The sequence below is a fragment of the Plecotus auritus genome (genome assembly GCF_963455305.1).
Source record: "Plecotus auritus genome assembly, chromosome: 8".
Lineage (NCBI taxonomy): Eukaryota > Metazoa > Chordata > Mammalia > Chiroptera > Vespertilionidae > Plecotus > Plecotus auritus.
In genome coordinates, this window is record NC_137782.1 from 97,751,103 (window position 1) to 97,772,551 (window position 21,449).

At 61.3% G+C, this 21,449-nt stretch overlaps 1 protein-coding gene across 2 annotated transcripts; it reads left to right on the forward strand.

The window, feature by feature from the left end:
* Window positions 1–958: 958 nt before the first annotated feature.
* COL9A3 (collagen type IX alpha 3 chain) lies at window positions 959–21,334 on the forward strand. Of its 2 annotated transcripts, XM_080684208.1 has the most exons (32): window positions 959–1,039; window positions 1,582–1,650; window positions 2,834–2,869; window positions 3,457–3,528; window positions 4,091–4,144; window positions 5,055–5,090; window positions 5,312–5,335; window positions 5,585–5,638; window positions 5,985–6,038; window positions 6,344–6,385; window positions 7,439–7,495; window positions 7,806–7,859; window positions 8,319–8,372; window positions 8,622–8,675; window positions 9,058–9,111; window positions 9,511–9,564; window positions 10,248–10,301; window positions 11,247–11,300; window positions 11,398–11,451; window positions 11,648–11,692; window positions 11,772–11,825; window positions 11,910–11,963; window positions 12,451–12,504; window positions 12,620–12,691; window positions 13,668–13,703; window positions 14,203–14,247; window positions 15,287–15,319; window positions 15,436–15,582; window positions 15,676–15,730; window positions 16,134–16,316; window positions 19,742–19,819; window positions 20,739–21,334. In XM_080684208.1, the coding sequence occupies exons 1-32, from the start codon at window positions 974–976 to the stop codon at window positions 20,924–20,926; spliced, it is 2,040 nt and encodes a 679-aa protein (XP_080540334.1). In that variant the 5' UTR covers window positions 959–973; the 3' UTR covers window positions 20,927–21,334. The 2 variants fall into 2 exon arrangements, with proteins under 2 accessions (XP_080540334.1, XP_080540335.1); XM_080684209.1 differs by lacking the exon at window positions 11,648–11,692.
* Window positions 21,335–21,449: the final 115 nt, after the last annotated feature.

A 21,449-nucleotide genomic window follows, 5' to 3' on the forward strand; every position in this document is an offset into this window, starting at 1 on the left:
GGCCTGTAGGTGACCTGGATGTTGGAGAGGCTCCTAGGGTGGCCATGGAGGCCACCTGGCCCCAGATGCTGCCCCTTCCCCTCCCAGAGTGAGTAATCAGTTTGCCCAAATCCAGGGACCCCTGAGCTGCCAGGGGCTTGTGGGAAACAGAGCACCTGACTCAGCCTTAGAGTCCCTATTCATCACTGTTTGCTCAGGCCTCGGGATCCTGGTGATCCTCCTTCCATTCGGCCAGAGCCACCACTTTGCTCTCCCTTGGGATGAGGGGTGCCAGGGACAGCTAGGCCTTTGCCAGCCATGACTCATGTGGATGGACCACTCGGTATAAAGTTTGGGGTAAGGCCCTGAAACAGGAAGTGTCCCCAACCTGGCAGGCATGGCCCTAGACTTTTGCCCATGGCGGGGCCCATGTCAAGAATCAGGGCTGTGGGGGGGCTGGTCTGAACCCTGGCATGGGGCACTCACCTTCTCTGGGGTCTTCCTGGGCCTTGGGCAGCCTGGGACCCACTCGGGGCCTGGGGAAGGGCAGGCAGCTTCCAGACTCCATTTCTCAGACTAAAGGTGCACCTTCACCACAGCAGCCCTTCAGTGTGGGGCTCTCCACACCCTGGGGAGGCGCAGGGAAGAAAAGAGCATCTTTCTCTGTTGCTAAAAGGTGTATGTGTCTAACTCACCAGTCCGGGGTAATTTTAACTCAGAGGCTGACCAAAAAAATGCCACTGGTTGTTCCCCCACCCCCCGACCCCCGCTGGCCCCAGCCTTCCTCCCACAGTCTGGACTGGGAGGCTCCAGTAGCAGTGGCGGTGGCAGCACGGAAGCCCCTGCCCACCTTGGTGGGCCCCGCTGAATGGGGGGTTTGTGTGCAGCCAGAGGGGTGGGAACTGGCGACCTGCCCACCACCTGCCCCGCCTCCAAACCCGGAGCCCCAGAGCCCCTGGCCGCGCCTCCAGCGCCACTCACAGCGCATGCAGCCATGGCTGGAGCCCCCACGCTGGCCCTGCTCCTGCTCGGGCAGCTCCTGGCCGGGACAGAGGCGCAGGTGAGCACGGGGCGCAGGAGAGCTGGGCTCGCCCCAGCGGACTGGGGTGGGGGTCCAGGGCTCTGATGTCAGACATCTAGCAGTGCAGCCTGGGGGCCGCCCCCCACCCCAGCCACCTGGGCCAGACAGCGAGTGAGCCTGGGATGTGGAGAATGGCACAGACCTGTCGCGGCTACCAGGCTGAGCCCACAGACACCGGACCTCCTTTGCATGAGCCCAGGAGGCTGCCTGGTCCTCCCAGGCTAGGGTGCCGCCACCGCCAGAGACCACAATGTGGCCTTTGTTCCAGGCTCCCTGTGGGCGGGCACAGCCCTTCCTGGCTGTACAGATGAGGTAGTAGACAGTGGCATGGGGCGGTGAGGGAGGGGGGGAGCATCGCTGAAGCCAGCTGGGGTCATGGGCCCCTGTGCCAGGCCCCAGTGCTGCTCGACCTTGGGAAGAAGGGACACTCCGTCAGACTGACCCAAGAGCCAACCAGGGGACCCACCTCGAGGGGGAGGGATGAAAAGTTTCAGGTGCCTAATGACATTTCTCCATTTCAGAAAGTGGGACCTCGGGGTCCTCCTGGTCCCCAAGGGCCACCTGGAAAGCCAGGCAAAGATGGCGTTGATGTGAGTTTGGGGCATGGGGAGGGCCCAGGAGGGTTCTGTGGGGTTCTAGCTCTGGCTCCAACCTTTACAAAGCCCTGGGCCTGATGGAGAGAAAACTAAGTCCCACTTTTCAGGTTGGGTGATGTTGGGTGATGAGCCAGCACCCTTGTGGCATGTGAAACAAAGACAATCCTTGTTCCTACTTGGGACACACCCCACGAGGACTGCATGGGACGGGGGGGCGGGGGGCTGCATGGTGGTCTTTGGACTGGAAATGTGGGCACTGAGGTGTGTGTCTCTGGGTCCCCCCAGGGTCTGTGCTCCTGTATTCTGGGGGCTGGGTGTGGAAATGCAGGGCCTGACCCTCTTCGTGGGTCTTGATGGGGCTGCTGGGGGCTGACGCCAGCCTTGGAGGGGCTTGGCCTGCACTGCATCCCTGGTAGGTGCCCCAGGCCAGAAATATGGGGAGGCAGCTGAAATCCTGCAGCCTGACCCCCAGGGGCCGTCTGGGGTGAAAACCCCTCCATCCAGCCACCTCCACGAAAGGCAGGGGGCCCCTCCAAGGCATTTCCTCACCCATAGTATCCCCTCTGAGTCCCCAAGGCCCTGCCTGGCCATAGGTGGCCCTGAGCCTCCCCCTCAACCTAGACCCCACACCTCTCCCGCCTGGCTGGGCACTTGGCACCCCAGGGCTCCCGGGCCAAGCCGATCATTCCTCCTGAGGATTCTTCCACTCAAACCTGCCTGGAGCCTCGGTTAAAGGCTTTTAGGCCTGGAGGTCATGGCAGGGAGGCCTGGGCTGCCTTCTGGGACCGCATGGGTCTAGGGTTGCCCCTCTGGACAGATGCGGGCAGCAGGCCTCTCAGCGCCCACAGTGCTTCCTGAAGCTTTTCCAGCAGTGGAGGAGCTAGGGCTTCTTGGAGCCTTCCCCTTGGTCCTGGGGGTCATGACCCTGAGCCCTCAAAGTGATCCCCAAAAGCAGTATAGGCCATGTCGGGGCTGAGCCCAGCCTGTCCAGCTAGCCCTTCTCCCCAGTGCCTGCCTCAGCACCTGGCCCTAGAGGGGAGGTGCCCTAGGTGTGGACAATGGGGTGAGGGGCTCCCGGTTTGTCTTCTGGGGCAGGGCCTTGGGGACCCAGCACTGCTCCCCTGGGGCGGGGTCTTCAGGGGACCCTTGGTCACATAAGGTGTCTCCCCCTCTGCAGGGAGAAGCTGGTCCTCCGGGTCTGCCTGGGCCCCCGGTGAGTGTCCTGGCTGTGGTGGGGGAGGGATGGCCCATTCCAGTCTGGAGGGGAGGAGGGGAGCGTGGGCCTAAAACAGAGGGGTCATTGACACCCCTTCCCACCACACTGGGCCCTGGGTTACAGAGCAGGGCTGAGCCAGGAAGGGGTGGGAGGGAGGGTGTGTGTAGGAGTCTGCGAGGCTCTGGGAGGTGCTGGCTTTGAAGCTTTCTTTGGGCCAGTGCCTGGGCAGGCGAGGAATGCAGCCCCGCAGGGAAGTTTGCCAGAGGTCCCCAAGTGAGCCCTCACAGAGCTGTGTGGGCCCAGGAATTGAGGGTCCCACAGTCAGCCCTTGGCCGGAGCGGCTGACATGTCCAGGTGGATGTCCTGAAGATGTGAGCAAGTAGGGGTCCGCTAGAGAGGGATGCCCTCCTGGGGCCAGTGAGGGGCTGGCAGGTGACCCCAGCTGGGTAGGATCTGCAGCACACAGACAGGGCCAGGCCCCTCTTGTGTGGTAGGTGGTGCCTGAACTGGAAAACACTTGATTTCTTGGTGAGGCCAAGGCTCCCCATTGGACCCTTCCTCACGCCTCTGCCCTTCCCCCACAGGGGCCAAAAGGGGCCGCAGGGAAGCCAGGGAAACCAGGAGAGGCCGGGCTGCCCGGGCTGCCTGGCGTGGACGTGAGTGTGCCTCTCCTCTCTCCCCTCCCGTGAGCCCCACTCCCCTCTGGGCTTGGAAGGGTTCCTCCCCAGCGCCCAGGAGTCAGGGTTAATTGCTGCTCTAGCTGGGCCTGCTCTGGCCTTTATCCCAGAGCTTAGTCTGGCCTTGGCCAGCAGAGGACAGAGCCCGCCCACAGCAGAGGGGAAAGTCCCACCAGCTCCTGCTTATCTGGGACAAACACCCATTATCCAGGCCCCTATGAGCTCACCTGTTGGTCATCAGGGGCTCAAGGCCTGGCCCCAAGACCATGGGGCTGAGGTCTGGAAGGGATTTCTGGGCTCGCCAACGCCAGCAACGGCTCCAGGCGCTGGGTTCCCGCTGGCTGCCTCTCTGTCCCTCAGAGGCTCTGGGCCCCCAGGTGGACAGTGGATGGCCAGCACAGGAAGGCGCCAGGCCCGAGGGTCTTCTCGGCCGCTCTGGACTCAGTTTAGTTAGGGAAGGACCCATGGCTTGTTTTTCCCCTGCACGGGGGAGGGGGCACCTCCTTTCCATGTGACCCCTCAAGCCCTGCCTCCCTCCCAGGGTCTGACTGGTAGGGAAGGACCACCTGGATCCAAGGGCGCCCCTGGAGAGCGGGTGAGTGCCAGCAGCATGGGAGGCAGCTGCAGTTCAGCCCAGGGGCGAGCTCGGGGCTGGGGGGCCCTGCAGGGCTGCAGGATAGCAGGGGGACACAGGGTGGCAAGTGCTTGGCCCCCCATTCCACACCCACCTCTGGGCAGAGTAGTCCCGTCATTCAGACTGCGTTGGGGAGGCTGATATGGTTGGGGGTGATGGACCCCACGTGCCCTTCTGCTCCCCGGGTGATCCACCACCTCTGTCTCTGTGCCCACCCAAGAGGCCCAGGGTCGCCCAGGCTGTGCCCTAAGTCTGACCATCGTTTCCTGAAGCCCATGTCCTGACCGACCAGCCTCTTCAGGAAAGCTTTCTCCAGCCCCGCACTCTGTCCCCTCCCCATTCTGAGCAGTGACTGTCCCCCCAGTCCTGGGGTGCAGACGGCAGGGAGGCCAAGGGAGAGATGCAAGGGAACTCAGCTGTAGGAGTGGGGACAAGGGCGAGAGTGGCAACTGTGGCCAGTGGGTCCTTTGGTGCCCAGTGGATGGCGGTAGGTGAACTCCAGGGTCTCTGCAGGGAGCCTTGGGTGGGCAGGACCCGGGAGGAGAGTGGCCTCAGTACAAGGACCGTGTCTTCAAGATGCTGGGTGACAGGAGGACTGGCGGGCCAGGCGGGCACCTGGGCTGCCCGAGGTTTGGGCTCCTCCGCAGGCCAAGGTGGAGGGTTCAGTGACCTCTGAATTCAACCACCGGGGCTGGGACCAGTCCCAGGTGACTGGGGCAGCAGAGGGAGCCCTCCCAGGGCCCTGTCTTCTGTAAAATGCGACCCCTCCTCAGAGGAGCTGTAGGATGGATCTGGGAGGGAGGGGAACAGGTTTGCAGACAGAGGAGGGTTGACTGGGCCCATCCCATCCCTGACACCGTTTCCTTCTCAGGGAAGTCTGGGACCCCCGGGGCCACCCGGGCTTGGGGTGAGTACAATCTCTCCTCCTGGTGGGAGTCTGAGGAGCTGCAGGGTCTGACCAGGGTGAGGTCCCAGGCCCTCTCCCCCCAGGGGGTGGGGGAGGCTCTCCTGCACCAAGACCCCCTGAGCTGCTCTTCCCCACACCCACCCAGTCGGCTCAGGGGGAGAATGGGGTGGGCACACCCATCCTGTCCCCAGCAAGCTCTGACCCCATGCTTGGCTTTGCAGGGCAAAGGCCTCCCCGGACCCCCTGTGAGTACCTACAACCCTCGTGGCCCCGAGCCAAGCACGCCCACCGCACCTAGAGCCAACCAGCTGTCAGGCGCCCAACCAGTGCTGGGGGATTCTGGGGGGGGGAACAGAGACATGGCGCCCCTGAAGTCTCAGTCCCTTCAGAGAGGGCAGACCGACCCTGCATGGGGGTCTGGGAGTGGGCTCTGACTCCTCAGCTCCCTGAAGCCCTTAGGTGCAGACTCCCACCCATCACTTCTTTACCTCCAGGGAGAGGCAGGAATCAGCGGGCTCCCAGGTGGACTCGGCCTCCGGGGCCCCCCGGTGAGTGGCTGCCTCAGACCTTCCCCACTGCTGGGAGCAGGCGCTCTGCTTGCCAAGACCCCCGAATTCAACCATCAGGGGCTTCCCACCCTTCCACCCTTCCCTTTCTGCCTCCACCCCCTGGATCCCCCTTCCCTTTCATGATGGAAGCTGTGGCTGACATCCAGAGACTGGGACAGGCCCGACCGCAGGACCACAGACCCTAGGACAAGGCCGGGGGGAGGTAGGCAGAGCTGGGAGCAGCCCCCCAAGGACACAATCCAGAGAGGCTTCTCCCTGGAAGGAGCTGGTCCCCTCACCTCAGGTGGGAGCTGGGCCTGTACACCTAAGTCATAATATCCTCCAGGGACCCTCTGGACTCCCAGGCCTGCCTGGCCCTCCGGGACCTCCTGGACCCCCTGTGAGTACTGGGCAGAGGCTCTGGATGACTGCATGGTGGGCTTGGTCCTCTGTCCCCAAGCACCCCTCCCCCGGCCCTCACCCAAGATCTGTGCCCACACTCTCTCCGACTGGGTCCAGGCCCAGCAGAGGGTGTGGATGGTCAGGGCTCTGTCCTGGTCACATGCCCTGCAGACGGGCCAGTAGCCCTCAGCTCTGACCACAGGAGGGATGAGGGCCCAAGGCCCCTAATGGTCCCTGAGTGTTGGGGATGGAGAGGCGGGGAAGGTGGGTGGGCAGTGTCACAGTCAGCCATCTCTGTTCCAGGGTCACCCAGGGGTCCTCCCCGAAGGCGCTACTGACCTTCAGGTAGGTGTTGTTTGTGACGGAGCTGGGGTGCCTGTCTTGGTGGGAGGGGCTCTGGCCTGATCCCCTGCCTCAGAGATCCATCTGGGAAATCAGCCCATTCCCTCCCAGAAGGAAGGCAGAGATGGGGTCTGGGCACAGCCGCCCCCCACCTCCGCCCACCTCACCCCTGTCCCAGTCCAGCCCTGCAGGAGCCACACGCAACAGCGAGAATCCAAATTAGGCAAAACCCAATTGCACAGTCCAGCCCCTCAGCCCAGCCGCCCTCCAGGGCTCCATCCGCCTGGCCGTGGCGGCATGGCCCGCAGACAGAACGTGCCCATCACACAAGGTTCCGGACTGTTCACTGTTATCTTGGCCTTAGAGCTTCATCACGCGTGTCAAAGGGGAAGCGGTGGCAGGGCCAGATCTGTTTTTCCGCCCGTGCTGCTGGGCGGTCGGCATGCCCTGGAAGGGAGAGCTGGCAGCTGGCTCGCCCTCTGGGGCTGTCTGCCATCTCTTCTCGTCCCACCCGCATCCCAGAAGGAGGGGGCATCTTCCAGAATGAGAACAATGGCTGAGCCGCCGATGGGTCCGCCCAGACACTGTGGTCAGTGGCCTCGGCTCCGTGCCAAATCAGCCGTGGAATGATCTAGAATCCCTAGGCCCCCACCCCACAGCCTCCTCAACACGGAGCATCAGTCTGTGCCTGAGGGACACATCCTTCCTGAAGAGCGTGTGCAGGGGAACGCCTGCTGCTCACTCGCTGCAGGGAGTGGGGCTCGCATGAAGGCGCCTTTGTGAGGCTGCAGACACTCACTGAATAGCTGCCTTGAACCTGTGGCGCCTACACTGAGGCTGAGAAATTGGAGCCAGGCTGCGAGGAGGCCGAGGTCTGGCTCCTACAGAGCCTGGGGCAGCCCTGAATGAGGCCCCGTGTGGCCCCGGGGACCCCTTCATATTGGGAATTGCCCATCTCAGGGTCCCTGGTGCTGAACTCAGTGTGGGGGTCTTGCTCAGAGTTCCCATGGGGTCCCTGTTGTCTGGGAGGGGTCTGACCACTCTATTTTCTGACAGTGCCCGGCCATCTGCCCGCCAGGGCCTCCCGGTCCCCCAGGAATGCCAGGGTTCAAGGTGAGTGGTGTGGCCACAGGGTGACTCAGACCTGAGCCCCCCTCCACACTCTGAAGGAGGCAGCCCAGCACCTGTGTGGGCTGAGATGGGAGTCTAGAAATGGGGGCTGGCTTCCCACCCTGCCTGGGGGCCTTGCTCTACCCCTCCAGTCAGCTGGCATGCTTGCTGAGAGAGCTCTCTCCCAGTCCAGCTGCACCCCTGTGACCAGCCCTGTCCCAACCTGGGCTGTCTCCCCATGAGGCCTTGGCTCAGGGCTGTCGGGGGAGAGGGGGTGTCAGGCTGTGACTCATCACCCACCACTGGCTTTTAGGGACCCACCGGCTACAAAGGGGAACAAGGAGAAGTCGGCAAAGACGGCGAGAAGGTACCCTGGTGGTGGCAGCTGGAGGGGAGGGCATTTGAGTGGTGGTGGTGGGTGAGTGGCTGCGGTGGCATCGAGGGTGTGCCTGACTGAGAAGCTTCTATGCACACGTCCCCAGCAGGCTGGGCAGGCCTCACTGCTGGCCAGAGAAGGCTGGCTTCAGCTCAAAGTGGCCCCAAGCAGCCCTGCCACCGTCCCTACAGACACTGCCCGTGGAGGGCATCTTTTCCTCACCACAGGCTGGGGTTGAGGCCGGGTGCCCTCCAGGATGGTGGGAGTGGCCAGACTGCCACGTGGGCAGCAGAGCAGGCCACCCAGCCAGGAGGAAGTGTCGGAGTGGCTAGGAGCCTGTCTCTGGAGGCGGGCCAGCATGAGGGGCGGGGCAGGTGGGCATGGAAGGGGCTGTGAGAGCTTGGGGCTGACCCAACCACAATCACATCACTTTCTCCGCCTCCTCTGCAGGGTGACCCTGGCCCCCCTGGGTCCCCCGGCATTCCTGGCACAGTGGGGCTGCAGGTGAGTGGGGGAGGGTCTGGACAGGATGATAATGTGGGATGGGAGCCCCTTGGACAGCTCGAGGCTGTGGGGGATGGTCCCTTCCTCTCAGGGTGCTAATCCTAAGGGTTTGGGGCCCCACCTCTCAGGGCCTGAGCTGAGGCTGAGGGCTTCTAGAGAAGCCACCAGGGCCACTCAGTGGCTCCCAGGGCAGGAGCAGTCCTGGGGGTCTTTGGCCTGGGCCCTGCATCTCCAGCTCTCTCCCCACAGGGTCCTCGGGGGCTCCGAGGACTGCCAGGGCCGCTTGGGCCCCCTGGGGATCGGGTAAGTCTGCCAGCACCTACCCGCCAGTACCGAGCCGCCCACACGTGGTGGTCTTTGGGTCAGGCCGTCGGCACAGGCGGTTGGGGGGCCACCTCCAGACCTCCCCAGTGGCCACAGATGGGCTGTGTGACTTGGCAAGGCTGCCTCTGAGCTTTTAGAGAGGGGTCGTCTCCAAAGCTGGGCTGTGGAGGGTTCTTTGCCCAGGTCCAGGAGGATGGGACAATAGGGAGGCCTTGGCAAACATGGAAAGGGGCTTGGGGACCACTAGGCGGCTAACTAAGGAGAGGTCTGCAGGGGTGCTTGAGGCAGGGCCTTCCACATGGAGCAGTGGGACGCTGGCCAGGTTCAGAAGTGAGGTCCAGATGCCCCCTCTTCTCTACAGGGTCCCATCGGGTTTCGAGGACCCCCCGGGATCCCAGGAGCCCCTGGGAAAGCGGTATGTGTGAGTCCTGGGGGTAGAGGGCCCATGCAGGCCCAGGCTCCCTGTTCCCTTCCCTCTTCCTCACTCAGATGCCTCCCAGCCCCACTGGGCTTCACTGTACTTTCCCAGGGCTGAGCCCTTCTGCTCTGTGGGCACACCTGGCCATACCAGTGGGTACACCTGGGGAGAGAGCTTATCAAAGAAGTGGGTCTGTCCTTTATGGAAGATTTGCACTTTCTCTTTCTGGAATGGAGTGAGGTGTGCTCAGCATTCCTCTGGCCTCTCTGATCCTCAGCAGACTCGGCCCTGCCACCTCTGACCACTTGTAGGCTTATCCTGCCAGTCACGCCTCAGTCTAGCTCTCCCACTTGCTTGAGTTGTGAACTCTGTCCTTGTCCCCCCTTCTCATTTCAGGGTGACAGAGGCGAGAGAGGCCCAGAGGGGTTCCACGGGCCCAAGGGTGACCTCGTAAGTGAGAGAAGCTTGGGTCCTTCCTCAAAAGAACCTGGTCTGGGGGGATGGGGGAGGACACATGGATGTCACATGCCATGGGACACAGGTGACTGCCCTTTCCTGCGGGTGGGTGGGGTGAGCCACTGGGCAGGTAGGGGCCTGGCCTGCCTGGGAGCCCTCCACCCCATTTGCCCAGCAGCTCCTTGAAGCTATGGTCATCTGACAAGTCCCCCTGCCCCCGAAGCAGTGGGCTTGGGCCATAGGACCCAACTCCTGGGTGCAAATTCTGGCCACGGACACACATCCACCGAGAGGCTTGGGCAGCAGTTCTTGACCTTGTGCCAAGGTTGCACAGCTGTGAGATGAAGTTACACCGATGCCGACACATCTGGTGCTAAGCCAGCAAACCTAAGTAAAGCCGAGAGGTGATCAGGCAATTGGATGACCGTCCCTAAACTGGCACTTGCCTGCGGACACTGACCAGTTCTTTCCTGGACTGAGCTGGCCACCCAACATTGCAGTGTCCACAGGGCCCAAAGCCAGGGCCCTGCACGGGGATTGGCCAACGCAGCTGTTCCCTGACCCAAGCACAACACCTGGATCCAGGACCACCGCCCCAGGTCACCCGGGAACGATTGTGGTAATATGGGAGGGACGTCCCTCACAGTTCCAACTGCAATGGCTCGCGTGTCTTTTAGGGCAGACCTGGTCCCAAAGGAGTCCCCGGAGTGGCGGGGCCTGTGGGAGAGCCGGTGAGTCCCCACGGCCTGGCCCCTATACGGAGGGACTGTCTGCTCCGCATTGCTGCTACTCTCGGCCAACTCAATGCTTCCTGTCATCTGCACCATGTCCCCGCCTTCAGGGGCAGGTGGCCTTCACGGGGCTCAGCACTCTGCTGTCATCCTCTGGAAACACATAATCATGGTTGAACAGTCCCCCAGTTTTCATTTTCATGGGCCCGACCATCCTGTGTCCACCCTGACCCGCAGAGGCCACAGGGCCAGCGGGGCAGTTGGCTGAACTTCTCCGTAATCTGGGGCATGTGAGATGTAGGTGGGTAGGACCAGCAAACACACATGCAGGACACCCAACCTCTGGCCCATGCCCCCTTGCCCACACTCAACCCACCCTCTGGGCTCCTCCCCACCCTCCTGGAGCTCAGGCCCTCGTGCCCCTGAGCAGGACACCTGAGCGGGGAGGCGGCTGAGGGCGGTGGGCGAGAGGCACACTGCGGTCCCTACCTTCCCCAAACTCAGCTATGCCTTCAGTTCCAAATGAGTCACAAATGTGGGATCAGACAGGCCTGGCCCCAGCCTCAGTTTCCCCATCTGTAAAACAGGACCCCCTAGGGACTGTGAGGAGTGTGGACAGAGGTGGAGGGTGGCACATGGTTCCACAGGCGCTCAATGAGCATCAGGGTGCATCCTCACCACCCTTCCCAGCCCATGCCCCCTCCCTGCCCGCGCCCCCTCCCTGCCCATGCCCCCTCGCCTGGGTGGTCTCAGGGCAGCACAGGTTACTAAACTGTGGCCACTGAGCCATGAAACCAGCTCAGGGTCCCCTGGCTCAGGAGGCACAGAGTCAGTGTGGGGAGGGGAGCACTGCCCAAGCAGGTGGCCTGGAGGGTGATGGGACAGGGGAGGGGTGTGGAGTGGGGGACACTGCCTGTCAGACCTCATGCCATTGTCTATCCCCAGGGCATGCCAGGCAAGGATGGCAGGGATGGCGTGCCAGGACAGGATGGTGAGAAGGTGGGTACTTGGCCAGTGGCCTGGAAGGGTGGAGGGGGTCTGTGGGGAGTTCAGCCTCCTGGGCCTCAGCACCCCATCACCCCCGAATCTCCCACAGGGAGAGGCTGGTCGCAATGGTGCCCCAGGAGAGAAGGGTCCCAGTGGGCTGCCGGTGAGTGCGTGGGTCTCCCATGGGGCCGGGGCTACAGGGGATGCTCCCAGCACAGGGCGTCTCCTGGGGTCCCTGGCTGGGGCTTGTGCAGGGGTCTCTGTGAAAAGAAGCTCCTCAGCCATTGGGGTTCTCTGCTTCCGGTCCATGTGCTCCCCACTGGACTCGGCAGCTCTGACCCCTAGCCTCTGTCCTGCAGGGTCTCCCTGGGCGAGCAGGGTCCAAGGGTGAGAAGGGAGAACTGGTAGGTGGCTTCTTTCTCCAGAGGGGTGAGGGGGAAGGAGCCCAGCCCAGAGTCCTAATGGAGGTCCCCCTCTGTGCAGGGCAGAGCTGGAGAGCTGGGCGAGGCTGGCCCCTTAGGAGAGCCCGGCATCCCGGTGAGTATCCCAGCCCCCACCCTCACCCCACACCCAAGGGCACAGACCCTGCTGACCCCTCCTCCCTCTCTTTCCCTGGGCCAGGGAGACACTGGTGTGCCTGGGGAGCGCGGGGAGGCTGGCCACAGGGGCTCAGCGGTGAGTGGGGGACGAGCATGGGGGCGATTGGCCAGGAGCCACCACCATGTGACCTGTCTGTGTGGGCTGGGGTGGCATTTGGGACGCATCAATGGGCTGAGCACGGGAAACTTAGGAGATGGTGAGGGCCAGGCTGGAACGGTACTGCTCTTGAGACGTCAGTGCTGAGGGGACAAAGCCACGACCCCGCCTCGTGCCCTGGGAGGTGCTGTGGGAGCTCCCCAGGCCGGTGTCCCCGCCATGGAGGGAGACAATGACCACACCAGCCACAGCCCCAGAGGCCTGGGTGTCAGGTCCTGGCACCAAGTCTTGTTGCTGCATGAGGTCCCACAGTGTACCTGACCTAACCTCTGGGACTCCCCCAACTACCCACAGGACATCCCCCACCTCTGTCCCTTACAACTGGGCCTCATGGCTGGGGCCCAGTGCCTGTGTCTGCCCACCCCCTGGGGAGGCAGAGCTGGACTCACCTTCCTTCTGATTTCAGGGGGCTCTGGGCTCGCAAGGCCCTCCTGGGGCCCCTGGCATCCGAGGCTTCCAGGTGGGTGAGGTTTGGGGCCAGGGTTTGTGCCCAGTGAGCCCAGGTGGGCCAACTGGGCAGGGAGGGCCCCTGCTGGGCTCCCTGTGGGTGCTGACCGGCTGGTCTTTGTCTATAGGGCTGGAAGGGTAGCATGGGGGACCCTGGCCTGCCAGGCTCCCAGGGCCTCCGCGGCAGCGTGGGCGACCGGGTAAGTGGCTGTCCTCGCAGGGGTGCCTGAGCGCTCCTGGGCACAGGGTCACATTGCTCTGAAATAACCATGACAACCTCACTCTAAACCACTGGACTGCCCCTGTGGCCACCTCTCCTAGACTCACCTAGTGGTCTTGTGACAGCCAGTAGGTTCGCGTGGGGGTCCCTCCTGTCCAGGACAGTGGGGCACAGAGGGTCCCAGGCCGGCTGGTGAGGACCTCTGGGAGGAGGCAGTGGCCTAGCCCGGCCATGCTACACCAAGTCTGTGGGAGCCCTGAGCGTCTTCCTTGGCCATCTGACCCTGCTCCACCTGGGGCTCCTCAGGCGGGTACCCAAGGCCCTGCAAAGGACACACCTGGCTCCAGACATCACTGCGACCTGGGAGGCCCTGAGCCACCACCCGACATGCTGGGGACACATGACACCACTGGCCTGTGGTAGAGACAACGCCCTTCATTAGCCTCCAGGGGGAAGCTCGGGGGCAGGATGCTTCCCAGCACAAGGACTCAGCGGGGAGGCTGAGCCCCTCCCGAACTCCTCAGAGGCCCGCCCTGTGGTCCAGTCACCCACGGGCAGTCTCAGACTTGTCCCTTTGGTTCTCATGCTGCTGTTTGAGCAAATGGGCCATTTGCATGTTGATGTTGTAGGGCTACCTCACAGTTCCCAGACAGGGCCCCAGCCTCACAGCCTGAGGGCTCTCAAGCCTCTGACTCAGCAATCCTAACGTGAAATCGGCCCAGGATTGTGTGTGTGAAGGTGTTAGAAACAAGGCCAAATTAGAGACGCCTGTGAAACAGTCGAGCCATGCTGCTCAGCCCCTATGAGACAGGCGGTTGCGAGGGAAGACCCTGAGACCTCGAGGGGACACGCACAGAGGGGTCACACACGAGCCTAGCTTTGGGACTGAGCGTCCAGGGAGGGAGCACACATCTTTAGTTCCCTAATTCCTCTAACACCGAGCCTTCTCTCTGCAGGGCCCGGGAGGAGTCACAGGCCCCAAGGGAAACGAGGTGAGCTGCGGCTGCCCCACTCTGAACTCCGGGCAGCGGCTCCCTTCTAATGTCCTTCCTCCATCTCTGTCCAAGGCTCTCACTTGCTCCTCGCTCCCTCCCAGCGGTGAGACAGCTCTGGGCACCCAGCCCCAGAGCCAGACCTGGGATGGGGCGGGGCGGCCGACCCCATGTCCTCGGCTGCCTCGGGGACTCTCTCCGGAGGGGGTGTTCCCTGCCGACCTGGGAAGTGGCAGGGGCAGGTCTAGGTTCCCCCTGCTTTTCTAGGCAGCATTTTCTCCCTGGAACCTCGGGGGTGGATGGGCCTGCACCCCTGCCTCTGCTTCCGACCTCCAGCAGCACCTGGCCCTTCTTCTATTGGCCGGGGACCTAGAACAATCTGAGCCCAAGGGGTCTCTCCTGGGAAGAAAAGCCTCTCACGCCATCAGCGGGTGTCGGCCTGCCTGCTTTGGGAGCCCCCTCTGGCATGAACAGCCCTTTAACTTGGGTGTCCTTTCAGGGCATCGCTGGCTCTGATGGTCTTCCCGGGGACAAGGGCGAACTGGTGAGTGTGATCACGTTGACTTCACTGTTAAACTAGAAACAGGCTGGCCAGCTCGGGGACCAGCCGTGGTCCCAGCAAGGGTGAACAACGCCAAGCCGGGTCAGCGAGGCAGGCCACTGCTGTCCCCTGTGCTGTCCTGGGGGGAGAGGTGGCCACAGGCCTGTCCTGCAGTGACACCGCCTACAAAGGGCGCCATCTGTGGCCATTGGAGTGAATTACCACAGTTGAGTTTTAATGGAAGAAAACTGGGCTTCTGCTGAGTTAGAGCAGGTTAGGTCTCCAGTAAACTCTTCAGTTCACTGGCAGATGCACATCTGCCCTGGACACCGAGGGAGCAGTCGCGGGGTGGAAAGGGTCTTGCTGTCTCCCACATGGCGGGGTTCCTAGTCCCGTGTGTGAGCCTCTCCTCTGTGAGACCCACATGGCTCAGGCAGCATCCTTGTCTCCGGCCGAGCCTCATGCCCAGGGCAGACTTTTTACATCTGCAGCCAGGTAGTCTCCGTGTGTGTGCTGTTCAATGTGTGACTTCCTAGACAGCCTTGCCACACGGGCCCTGGGAACCCCCCGCCCGCTCATCTGACTGGCAGGCAATGCCTTCGAGCCGGGGAACCGCTCCGGCTGTGCTCAGGCTGTGTGAGCTGAAAGCCTTGCTCCTGGTCTCCCTTTTGGCCTCAACGGGCTGTTACCCAGACGGCCGCTCGGGTGTCTGGTGGAAACTATGTCCCCTTTACACCCAGGCAGGCGGCTTCCAGGGGCGCAGCCGGAGAGGGGATTGAGGCACATGTGTGACAACAACAGAGTGGGAACAAGTGAGCATGTACATGAGGAAGTCCTGTGCAGCCACCAGCACACCTCTAGGGAAACTAAGTTAAAAACCATCAGTAGAGCCTTGGCCGGGGTGCTCCGTGGTTAGAGCACTAGCCCACACTCTGAAGGGTCTCAGGTTAAATTCCTGGTCAGGGCACATGCCCAGGTTGCGGGAGCTAACTGACCCATGTTTCTCATGTGAGTCATTAAGATGCTCACCTCTCTCTTGCAGGGAGCCAGTGGCCCCGTCGGATCCAAAGGAGAGGTGAGTAGCTGCCAGACAGTCCAACACAAAGGCAAAGGACGGCCCATCATCGCCAACCTCGCTCCCCGGAAGCCAGGTGGCTGCCCCGACCATCAGGGTCTGTTGTCTCTCCCCAGCCCGGCAGTCGAGGGGAACTGGGCCCGAAAGGCATCCAGGGTCCCAACGGAACCAGCGGTGTGGAGGGCGTCCCGGGTTTGCCTGGGCCCGTAGGCCTCCAGGGGGTGCAAGGCATGCCTGGAATCACCGGGAAGCCCGGAGTCCCGGTATGTGGCCTTCCTCTCAGAGTGTGACAGTCGGGGGACCTCAGAGGTGCCAGCACCACCCCATACGCTGACAAACTTTGGGGTGAATTTCAGGGGAAAGAAGCCAGTGAGCAGCGTATCCGGGAGCTGTGCGGGGGCATGGTCAGCGGTAAGTGCTCACTTCCCGCCTGGACTGCAGCTCCCACCAGCACCGCCCCGTGCTGACCCGGGTCCTTGGGGCCCACGGCAGGGTCACACCACGCCTGCATGTCCCGTGTCATTGAAGAAGATAGTTACGAGGGCACACAGCTGTGCCCTCTGGGCTCTGACGAACTAGTGGACATCTGGCCACTCGGATGCGCGGGTCTTAAGGAGCTCTAAGAAAACCAGGTCTCCTCTCCAGCCTGTGTTTGCTCTCGGCACGCAGAGGAGGTCTGACGCATGCGTCACGAGCCCAGTGCTGAGCCAGTCCCAGTCCCTTGAGAAAGTGCCTCTGAGAGGCAGAGCAGCCCTCACTTTGCAGGAAGCACCGGTGACCCTCCTGACTAACGGCTGCGTCTCTGTTCCCAAAGAACAAATTGCACAGTTAGCTGCTCACCTGCGGAAGCCGTTAGCTCCAGGACCCATCGGTCGGCCCGGCCCGGCCGGCCCCCCGGGTCCCCCGGGGCCTCCAGGCTCCATTGGTCACCCCGGTGCTCGGGGGCCCCCAGGATATCGTGGTCCCACCGGAGAGCTGGGAGACCCCGGACCCAGAGGTGAGTTCAGGCGGCCCCACAAAAGCCCCACCTGGAAGCCAGACCTGCCCCTCCACAGAGATGTCTCCTCCGCGGGGTGAGGGAGGGAAGAGAACCCGAGGGACCCCAGGGACCCGAAGTCACCCAGGCACGAGCCAGTGGACGTTCTGGCCTTGACTGGCTTTGGGGTCCCCCCACGCTGCCCTCCTCTGTCCACGCTCCGCACAACACTCTGAAAGGCTGAGCTTTTGCTGGAACCCGCCCTGGGCCCAGCACAGTAAACTCCTTATTCATCCGCAGGTACATTTTTAAATAGCATGTTTTCTCCAGTCAGACCAATGTTTTGGGGAGTAGGGTTACTAAACGTGGAAAATGGATGATCAGGGCCTCTTTATACTTAATAGAATGCACCTTCATGAAAATACAACCACTGCTGTTGCAAAAGGCAGAAATTTTAAAATTCAAAAACCTCCTATGGACTATGAAGAACTAGGGAACGTAATTTAGACAGGAGGTAAATCCTGGCCTGGCCCACCAGGACCCATGGAGTGGCCCTGCCACGCGCATGCCACAGGGCGCTCTGTGCCCAGACAGAAATGTGGCCTGGGGACCTGCGGACACCAGCGTGGCAGATACTGGCCACGGACCTTTTCCCAAATTGCCTTTAACACTGAGCTCACGTTAAAATGCGAAGTTTGCCAGCACAGGCGGCCTACAGCCAGTGGGGCTCACGATTCCAATTCCTTCCAATTTATTGACCAAATAATTGTGTTTCTGAAAGCTGGCTTAGAGATTGAGCAGTTCCAACATTAGAGGGTGAGCATGTCAAGGTCACCTTCTCGTCCCAGAGGCGACCTTGGCCCTGAGTTACTGCCCACCCCTCCGTGGTGTTGGAGACGGTTCTGGTGCCTGGATGTCTGTCCGGGTACCAAGAGCAGACAGGCTTTCTTCGCACAGGGATCCAAAAGCCTCACTACTTCTGAAAATAAGATTCAAAACTAGAGTTGATCACCTTTCCTGGTTCTCTCAGCAAGCCAGCGCGGCAATGCAGCCACAACGGTCATCACACAGCCGCTTCCCGCCTGAGGATGGGCCTTTGTCCCGGGCAGGGGTGGCATCACCTCCTCAGGGGTGGTGCCCAAGGGTGGCTATGACATTAATCTGGGACTGTGCAGTGCAGAACCTCAGGCAAAACCAGTCAGTGCTAAGCTCCCAACTCCCGGAAACACAGGTCAGGGGCACGGCAGGACCCAGCATGCCCTGTGGGGAGGCCATTCCTGCCAGCAGTCCTGGTGGCCTGTGTGTGATGATGGCCTCACACTGCTCACCTGGCCCATACTCCTCACCTGGCCTCACACTCCTCACCTGGCCTCACACTGCTCACCTGGCCTCACACTGCTCACCTGGCCCATACTCCTCACCTGGCCTCACATTCCTCACCTGGCCTCACACTGCTCACCTGGCCTCACACTCCTCACCTGGCCTCACACTGCTCACCTGGCCTTACACTGCTCACCTGGCCCATACTCCTCACCTGGCCTCACACTGCTCACCTGGCCTCACACTGCTCACCTGGCCTCACACTGCTCACCTGGCCCATACTCCTCACCTGGCCTCACATTCCTCACCTGGCCTCACACTGCTCACCTGGCCTCACACTCCTCACCTGGCCTCACACTGCTCACCTGGCCTTACACTGCTCACCTGGCCCATACTCCTCACCTGGCCTCACACTGCTCACCTGGCCTCACACTGCTCACCTGGCCTCACACTGCTCACCTGGCCCATACTCCTCACCTGGCCCATACTCCTCACCTGGCCTCACACTGCTCACCCGGCCTCACACTCCTCACCTGGCCTCACACTGCTCACCTAGCCTCACACTGCTCACCTGGCCTCACACTGCTCACCTGGCCCATACTCCTCACCTGGCCTCACACTGCTCACCTGGCCTCACACTCCTCACCTGGCCTCACACTGCTCACCTGGCCCATACTCCTCACCTGGCCTCACACTCCTCACCTGGCCTCACACTCCTCACCTGGCCTCACACTGCTCACCTGGCCTCACACTGCTCACCTGGCCTCACACTCCTCACCTGGCCCATACTCCTCACCTGGCCTCACACTCCTCACCTGGCCTCACACTGCTCACCTGGCCCATACTCCTCACCTGGCCTCACACTGCTCACCCGGCCTCACACTCCTCACCTGGCCTCACACTGCTCACCTAGCCTCACACTGCTCACCTGGCCTCACACTGCTCACCTGGCCTCACACTCCTCACCTGGCCTCACACTGCTCACCTGGCCCATACTCCTCACCTGGCCTCACACTCCTCACCTGGCCTCACACTCCTCACCTGGCCTCACACTGCTCACCTGGCCTCACACTCCTCACCTGGCCTCACATTCCTCATCTGGCCCATACTCCTTACCTGGCCTCACACTCCTCACCTGGCCCATACTCCTTACCTGGCCTCACATTCCTCACCTGGCCCATACTCCTCACCTGGCCTCACATTCCTCACCTGGCCCATACTCCTCACCTGGCCTCACATTCCTCACCTGGCCCATACTCCTCACCTGGCCTCACACTGCTCACCTGGCCTCACACTCCTCACCTGGCCCATACTCCTCACCTGGCCTCACACTGCTCACCTGGCCCATACTCCTCACCTGGCCTCACACTGCTCACCTGGCCTCACACTCCTCACCTGGCCTCACACTGCTCACCTGGCCCATACTCCTCACCTGGCCTCACACTGCTCACCTGGCCTCACACTCCTCACCTGGCCCATACTCCTCACCTGGCCTCACACTGCTCACCTGGCCTCACACTGCTCACCTGGCCTCACACTGCTCACCTGGCCCATACTCCTCACCTGGCCTCACACTGCTCACCTGGCCCATACTCCTCACCTGGCCTCACACTGCTCACCTGGCCCATACTGCTCACTAATGCAGAGGCAACGAGATTGGAAGGCTCCCTGATACCCATGGAGGGAGCTGGAGTTTGTCTCGCATCAGACAAAGGCTCTTCTCCCATGCTGTCTGCAAGGGTCACTGCCTCAGTGCAGGTCCTGCTTACCAGGAACGTAGCTTCACAAAGAGCGCAGGCCAACAAACAGGACTCCTTTCCGGAGACTTCGGTTTTGCAAAGACCAGAACTGGTGGGAGGGGGGCGGCCAGGATCCCACAGTTAGAGGGACATTTAAAACACCTGTGCACAACTTGTGGGCCATGTTGAAAATAGGGATACAAATGGAATGCTCAACTGTGTGACAGGCTTAAGTACTTCTGAACAAAATGAACACCATAAGAGATGGCCACTGGGATGCGTGCAGGGCTCCCCGTGTCGGAGCCTTATGCGTGCTGTGTGGCTGTCGCTGCTGCCCTGAAGCCTTCCGCAGTCTCAACACCTGCTTCTGTCAAATCCCTCTGATAGGAAGCCAAGGGGACCGAGGAGACAAAGGCACGGCCGGCGTGGGTCTGGACGGGCCCGACGGAGACCAGGGGCTCCAAGGTACAGGGCCAGTGTCTTTAACCACTTTTGTTTCTTGGCGCCTTTCCCCAATTCCCTCCCTGTGTGGGGCAGCACTGGGTGGCAGTGTCTCAGGTCTGATAAAGGAATTGCTTTCTCGGGCGAAGCTTTTGAGGCGAGGTTCGTGACAGTTTGACAACTACTTCAATACGTGAACGGTTTGCCAATAGACAGGGCCTCCTGCTCTTTTAGTTAAGCAGACTCTTTTAAAGTATTTAACTAAAGCCATCTAGTATCCATTTCACTTAAATTCTAACAGAGTTTTCTCTTAATGGACCCACAAGTACCCTGAATTAAAAATTTTTCCCCCTGAATGTTTAAATTTTAATGTCAAATATAAGAGCTGCCCCAGCGAAGGCCAGCCCCACCACACCACCACACCCCACCCCAGCCTTCTGGGGGACTGTTTGGGATCATTTTCATCTGCACTCACATCCTGGGAGTCCACACCACAGGGGGGCAGGGCCTCCCCCCAAACCGACCCCCCTCTCCCCCCACAATCTCCTCTCCTGGCCACATCCCAGGTTCCTGGCTTCTCCTCTGCTGATCCACCTCCACCACCACCCCCAATCAGGTGACCTCTAGGTGGGACTTTATTGGCTCCCCGTCCATCCTTCCCCATGTATCCCCACCTCTCACTCCTGCCACCACACCCATGCACTCCTCTGAGTGTAGAGTCTGAGCTGCCACACTCTGGATAAGACCCAGACCCTGCCCCTGCCTCGCCGCCCCTCCCACCCAGGGGCTCTGCCCTGCAGTTCTCCAGGCCTGGGCTCTCCTCCCTTGGCTTCCAGGGTTTGGAGACAAGCCAGTAACAGAGCGTGGGGAGGCCTGCAGGTGGACGGGGAGTCCCACTGTGGCTATCTCACTACATCTACATGCATCTTCCTTCTGTCTCAAGGACCCCAAGGTGTGCCTGGTGTGGGCAAAGACGGCCAAGACGGTGCCCACGGTGAGCCTGGGCTGCCCGGAGACCCTGGCCTTCCTGGTGCTGTTGGTGCTCAGGGGACCCCCGGCATCTGTGACACCTCAGCTTGCCAAGGAGCCGTGATGGGCGGCAGCGAAAAGTCAGGTCCTAGAAGCTCCTAAAACACAACCTAGAAAGTGAGAGTGACGCCAATTGAAGCAGAGGGCTCTGGAGGGACACCAGGGATCAGCAGCGTCCATTACTAAGAAGAGACATCTTGCTGCCTGCCTGCATCCTTGGTGGCGGCGCCTGGACACCTGGTCCCCACGAGGACTTCTCCAGCTGCTGGGGAAGTCCTGTCTCATGTGTGTACAGCGGCCCGTTTGGCTGTAATGTTGGACCTTGGACACAAGCCCTGTGTGGTACCACCAGGACCAACAGGGAGTACACACAGTGTATACAAGCCCATGAGAAAATTCAGCAACTTGTTTACATGGCATTTGTGTACACTAAGATATAATCCCAATAAAATGATAAATTCAAATTCATGACTGACCACAGTGTAACAAAAAATAAAGGATTTCACATACAGTACCCTCACCAAGGTCTAGTCTGACCCACCTGCTTCTTTTGTGTACAACTTTTAACTGTCTCTGACCAACAGTATTTATTGACAGTGACTTTGTATTGCACTAAACCTGTTGT